The 7,173-nt window shown below is 41.2% G+C and overlaps 1 protein-coding gene across 1 annotated transcript; it reads left to right on the plus strand.

Moving 5' to 3' along the window:
• The first annotated feature begins 2,090 nt into the window (after positions 1-2,090).
• LOC135770401 (olfactory receptor 1M1-like) lies at positions 2,091-3,056 on the plus strand. The gene has a single exon (XM_065280099.1). It carries the CDS (start codon positions 2,091-2,093, stop codon positions 3,054-3,056), a length of 966 nt encoding a protein of 321 aa, XP_065136171.1.
• The last annotated feature ends 4,117 nt before the right edge of the window (positions 3,057-7,173 follow it).

Below are 7,173 nucleotides of genomic sequence, written 5' to 3' on the forward strand. Positions count from 1 at the left end.
AAATCCGTCCTATTCCTATATGGAATCCCAGCAGACCCCTTCTCCAGCCATTCCTTTTGCATAGGCACGGCAACAACAGCCACCCAAAAATGTCTTTCACAACAACAGATCCATCACTTGGACGCTGGTCATCAGAAGCCTTCAAAACCTACATTCGACCAAACCGCTCCCACATCAGAGAAGCCCAACGAACCCTCATCAACGGATCCCATCAGCTCCAGCCTGCTTCAGGACAAAACAAACTATAAGACTCTATCCACTGTCACAGCAGAGATGTTTCCTCTGCTCCTGCAGGAGCCCCCCTTCCCCCATTTTCACAAATTCTCCACTGCCACAGCAGTGATTTTTCCTCTGCTCCCACAGGAGCCCTACTCTCCACTGCTGCAGCAGTGAGATTTTCTCTGCTCCCGCAGGAGCCCTGTTTTCCAACGTCGCAGCGGTGTTGTTTGCTCTGCTCCCGCAGGAGCCCTGCTTTCACAAACCTCCACTGCCATCACAGTGATGTTTCCCTCTGCTCCCGCAGGAGCCCCGTTTCCACTGCCGCTGCAGTGATGTTTCCCCTGCCTCCTGCAGATGCCGGTCTCTCCACTGCCACAGCAGTGATGTTTCCTCTGCTCCCGCAAGAGCCCTGCTTTCCACAATTTTCCTCCACTGCCGCAGCAGTGATGTTTCCCCTGCCCTCACAGGAACCCTATTTTCACAGCGGTGCCATTTCCTCTGCTCCCGCAGGAGCCCTGCTTTCCACTAATCTCTACTGCCATCGCAGTGCTGTCCCCTCTGCTCCCGCAGGAGACCTACCTTTCACAAATTCTCCACTGCCGCAGCAGTGCTCTCTGTACTGCTCCTGCAGGAGTCCTACCTTTCACAAATTCTCCACTGCCGCAGCAGTGATGTTTTCTCTTCTCCCGCAGGAGCCCTAATTTTCACAATTTCTCCACTGCCCCAGCAGTGATGTCTGTACTGCTCCCGCAGGAGCCTTCATTTTCACAAATTTTCCACTGCCGCAGCAGCGATGTTCCCCCTGCTCCCGCAGGAGCCCCGTTTATCACCCATTTCACATTCCGCCTTTTTTGGGTGGCACCTACACTGTTCCCGGATGCTGTCCGATGCCAGTATTGCGATCTTTTGGGGAATTGTTCTGGGTTCGGGCCTAGGGTTTCGAGCTTGGCCTTCTCCCCGCCAGGGCTCAGGCCATTAACGAGCTCGGAGCCCTCTCCTCAGAAAGCATGCCAAATATGCATATTAATAACCCTGTTCCGAATTATTTGTAAGTGTGAACTTGTGAAATTATGTTTTATTAACTAAGTTCGGGAGGAACATGTTCAAATAATCAACCTAATTAACTTGTAACTATGACCAGCTCTCGACAATCAGCAATCAGGTGTCCACTTGATCGGCATCAACAGAAACCTATATAGACTGGAAATCAACTCACTCTCATTCCTTGATAGTTTCAGCATCCCTCCACCTCCCCTTCTCCGCACAATTGCCTAGTCACCTTACTAACCAGAACAGGGTATTGTTCTGGGTTCGGGCCTAAGGCCGAGCCCGGAACCCTCTCCCCGCCAGGAGGCGCTCCGGGCTCAGGCCATTAACGAGCTCGGAGCCCTCTCCACTAACAGCACACCAAATACACATATTAATAACCCTGTTCCGAATTATTTGTAAGTGTGAACTCGTGAACAAACTGTTTATGCAAACTTGATTAAGGCATTTAGTATTACATCATTGTGTTGTCTGAATGCTCTCGCTAGGGTCGTATAAATGGATATATATTTGGATTCAGTGACAAACATATCCAGTGATCTTTGCTTTAAGAGAATAAGAGCTTTTATTCACTGCTGAGTCATTTAAAGAAGCTTACTGTCAAACTATCACTGGTCTTTCTTTAGATTTATGTTTAGTTTATTTGTACAGGTCTGTGGTTCAAATATTATGCAGTTTATATTTTAATCTACATGAAGGTATATTTCTAGAATTTGACAATTGTTTGTGTGAAATAACATTTTTATGCATTTTTTCTGTACATTTTAAAGGATTCTTGTAATTTCTATTACCATCCCTGATAGAAGATCAAACTCAAAGTTACTATGAATGCCAATGATACCAGTTTATTCCATGAGAATGTCTCAATTGTGCATCCTGAATACTTTTTCATCGCTGGACTTACGGGTGTACCATACAGCCACTATTATTATATTTTCTTATTTTGCACTTACATTATTGCTGTAATTGGGAACTGTACAGTTCTTCTCATTATAGCCTTTGACAGGAGTCTGCACAGCCCAAAGTACATTGGTGTGTTTAATTTGGCTTTGGCTGACTTTGGTGAAACTAATGCTTTGATTCCTAACATGATGAGGACGTTTGTTTTTGAGTCACAGTACATCTCCTATAATGCTTGTTTGGCAAACATGTTTTTTGTTTTCTTCTTTAATACAACGCAGTGTTTCACACTTGTGGTTCTGGCATATGATCGGTTTGTTGCAATTTGCCTTCCACTCAGATATCACACCATTGTGACAAATACTGTCATGTCTTTAATGTGTTCAGCAGTATGGGCATTTAATGCATTTCTGATGGCCCTGGCTATGTATTTTATAAGCCGACTTTCATTGTGTAAATCTAATGTAATACAAAGTTTTTTTTGTGATCATGGACCTGTGTACAGGTTGGCATGTAATGACAATAGCATTAATATTTTTATAGCAAACCTTAACATAGGTTTATACCTTATAGCACCATTGATGCTTATCGTGCTATCATATCTAGCCATTTTTCTTGCCTTAAGTAAAATCACAAATTGGGAAGGACGTTTGAAAGCTTTGAAGACCTGTGTTTCACACCTGCTGTTGGTGGCGTCACTATTTCTTCCCATTATTTGCATTTATCTTATTGTATCAACAACTTATCTCTCCCCCAATGCAAGAATCATCAGCGTATCTCTGGCATATGCGACTCCGCCAATGTTAAATCCCATTATATATGTTTTAAACACAGCTGAAATAAAACTTTTAATTCGAAAAGTGTTTAAAAACAGGTCTGTACCAAGTTAAGTGATTTCAAACGGACTGTAATTCAGTAAAACTTGTAAATGTACTTTTCTTTTATTAACTTTTAATAGTGAATTGGTAACGGTTTTGTTTTAAAACAGAATGAATAGATAAATGTATGCAATGAATTAATTTAATTAATAGTGTTATGTCATTAAATGTTGAGTGTAATAAGTCCCTGAAGACCTGTTATTTTTCCTATCGACATATACATTGCTGCATTTATGTTTTCTTTTTTCTTCAATGCTATAGTCATCAGCACATCTCTGTCATCTGTTGTTCTAACAATGTTAAATCCCATCAAGTAGATTTTTAATTATTTTCAAAATGCTTATGAAAAAAAACATCAATTAGAAAGATGACTGTGCGGTTTGTTTTTTAATGTGTGTGTGTGTGTGTGTGTATATATATATATATATATATATATATATATATATATATATATATATTAACAAGCTGCGTTTCATGTATGTCTAGCAGTAAATCTAGTTTGTGTAATCTTTTATCTTACCGGCATAGTCAGTGTAGTAGACTAAAAACATTACATAGTCAATTTCACTGCAACTTGTTATGAGAACAACGCATCCAGCTTTTTTGTTATGGACCTCAGCAAAGAGTTTCGCCAGTTTCATCTGCTATTTGAACTTCACAAACACTTTTTTATTTGCTGCCAATATTATATTATTCATCATTAGGAAAAAAATGCCACAAAGTAATACAATTCTTGTAGTTTTATTGTCATAGCTGTGTTGTGAACTTTCTATTCTCTTTCAGTTTAAATGATTTTCAAAGTTAACATTATCATCTACTGTAAATGGCCCTTTACACTTGTTGCTTTGGTGTATGATCAGTTTGTTTCCACTAAAATATACCATTGTAGCAAATAGTGTCATATCTTTAAATAAAAATATTCTTAAAATAAAAATAAAATACATCTGCAATTGATTAAATTTCTTCAGAGCAATTTATTAAAAGGTATCAGAACATACTGAGTAAACAAGTAACTACATTTACATTGGTGCTCTTATTACATGTACAGGACTCACACTGAATGTGTGTGTTGATGTTGATTAAACTGTTATTAAATAACAGTTATTTACACATTAAACAAACACATCATTTCAGACACTGGCCAACTGTCTGAGGTGTTTCCCTGTCTTGTCATGAGATAAACTCCAGACATATGGATCATGGCCTCCTTGATTTAACACCTATTTTTTTCCTTTGCAATCGTGCAAGAAAGACTTTTCTCACCTCATCTGTTCTTAAACAATAAATAAATGGGTTAATCATTGGTGGCAAGAGGCTATATATCATAGTAATGACCAATCGCAAATCAGTACCGAACTTTATGTTAATATTGCTAGACAAATAATTAAAACATCTGCAAATGATGGAAACTTACTGCTTGTCCTTTCCTGGTTTTGACTATACATCCCAGTACAAAAGCAACTTATCACAATTTCGATAGAAATAAGGTAGTATTTAAAATAATCTTAACCCTTTAGGCGCCAGAGGTTTTTTCCTAAAACGTTTAATTTTGACATGTTACTTTCAAAAGGCTATATCTTAAACTTGATAAGAGATAGAGACTTTCTGTAAATTAGAGAAATATTAAGGATGACACACTTTATGGAGGGGAATAAAATGTCCCATTAAATTTGCATATTATGACGTCATATGTGGCAGCCATCTTGAATTTTCATGAAAAGTCACATGTTTGAATGATAAAATGCAGCACTTATTTCCCCCCAAAATGTCCCTAACCTTCTGTATGCTATATTGCACAATATTGAATGCTCAGGTAAATAGTAAGTAGTAAACAAACTGATCTGCGCGTTGATAGACTAACGTTATGCATAATAGCTCCTCTGCCCCGTGTAACACCGCCTCTGCTCCTGCTACGAGCCGCATGGCCAGATCTGCCTCGCATGCGCCCCGAGTGGAGAGAATTTGCACAGCTGGGACTATTGCCTTTACTGTCGCCGTGATTGTGATGAGGTGCACGGGACGGAGCACTGGAAGTCGGCCGCTCGCCCGACAGACTCCCAGGGCCCGCTCGGGAAGACGCAGCTCGCTCTACATTGCTTGCACGGTAAAAAGACTGGACGCTCATATTACCTCCAGCCTCATTCCCCACACCTGTAACACGCCTGCTAAACCGATGAATTCTCCGACCCCGTGTAACATTCCCACCACTGACATTGGGCAAAGGATTTATCATTTGTGCTTGGTGTATAGCTACACTTTCACTTTGCCAGCTGCACGATTGCAAAGCAGGGGCGCGTCTGAATCGTGGTCACTAAATGAATCACCAGCATCTTCTGAAGGCAGATATTCCCCTTCAGAATCATTGTCAGCGAATATAAGACCCAACACTTCATTGCAGGTAAGCTTTAATATGATCATGTATTGAAAAAACTCGCTGAGGTTATCGCTCTGATAAAATGACTCACTTGCATACTAGCTATGCTGTTGTGCACTTCAATGCGCACTTGCTCTAAAAGTTTGTATATAAGCATGATGTTTTTCTGAGTCGGATATAAAGTATGACATGTCTGCCATCTAGTGGAGGGGGCGGATGAACGAAATTTGACACCCTATGTGACAAAATCGGCAGTTACATTCAGTGACGCATCTTGTCGACAAAAGTCGACCGTGGCGCCTAGAGGGTTAACTCTTAAGAAAAATGGTTCTTTAAAGGTTCTGAAACGATGGTAAAGGTTCTATATAGAACCATTGTGAGGATTAGCAGACGAATGAACCCAATAGCAGACGATGTCGGGGAAAACAGAAAACACTTTATTTCTTCACAAAACAAAAACCCACGAGGGGGTACACGACATGAACACATGAACTTGACAAATAACACTAAGACTTGATATCTTGACTAGATACGGACACGAAAACACGGCAACTCGACACAACACAATGATCCTGCACAGAACTAAAGATACACTGACATTAAGGCTCTGTTTACACGTACATGGTTATTTTTAAAAACTGAGAGATTTACCTTCGTTTGTGCCCCTCGTTTACACGCAAACGGAGAACTCGTCTCTGAAACCGATTGTTTCCAAGAACTCCGGCCAGAGTGGAGATCTTGAAAATCTTCGGTTGCACGGTTGCATGTAAAGTGAGACAAACGGATGTTTAAGCAGGCAACGTCACAGAGTATGCGCCAGAGCTCGCACCTACGTCAAAAGTGCGACCTATGTTTACATGTGACTGCTACTCTGAACGCTTCCAAGATCACATTTCTGTTCGTGCAAACTCGTTTCGTATGTTTGTATTTGCAAATACAGCTGCTCCATTATGTCGAGGAGCAGAGACGAGTGCTCTGAGGTCAGCAATTTTACGCGTGTTTGACTTCATGCGGCGCTGCAACGGATGATGTCAAAGTACCGCGAGAGCGATTCGAAATTAGACCTCTACGTGTGATTCCTCAACTCGCTCTCGCTGTACGTTGACGTAATCAATCACCTACTGCAACAACTCCTCCCTCCAACATGAAGAACCAGTTCACGTCACCACCAGCGCTGCCGGTGATTGGCTTACGTGGGCTTGAGCATCTCTTGACGGCAAATATGCACGGGTATGTGTAAATAAAAATTCTTCTGAAAACTGACATGTGTGCACGATATTATTTTTGAAACCGGAGAGGTTGAAATGTCCGTTTATGAAAATAACCGCCCACGTGTAAACATAGCCTAAATAGAATAAACCAAACAGGATAACGAGCGGGGAACAGGTGATGGGAATAAATACTAATTAACAATAAGCAGGCGAACAAGGGAGGCGGGGTCACAGGACAAGACACCGGAGGCACATGCCAAACACAAAAACAAGGCATGAACCTCCACACAAGGCCAGGGACTGCCAGAACTCTGCCACCATGACAAAAGACAAATATAACAAGACCTCAAGGCAGAGTCCTGACAACCATAGCTTACTGAAGAACCCTTTTTTTGCTGAAATGGTTCTTTGTCAAATGCTCAACTTTGTATGATGTCCACTCCGTTTAACCATAATGATGATGACCACTGCAAAGTAATGGGAATTTGTGGTAATCACAGCCTGTGTCTTAAGATCAACATGTTGACTAAATGACTAAGGGCCC

The sequence above is a fragment of the Paramisgurnus dabryanus genome, chromosome 8, assembly GCF_030506205.2.
Source record: "Paramisgurnus dabryanus chromosome 8, PD_genome_1.1, whole genome shotgun sequence".
Classification (NCBI taxonomy): domain Eukaryota; kingdom Metazoa; phylum Chordata; class Actinopteri; order Cypriniformes; family Cobitidae; genus Paramisgurnus; species Paramisgurnus dabryanus.

Excerpts from the sequence above, each read along its gene's own strand:
- LOC135770401 (XM_065280099.1), top strand. The coding sequence starts at position 2,091 with ATGAATGCCAATGATACCAGTTTATTCCATGAGAATGTCTCAATTGTG.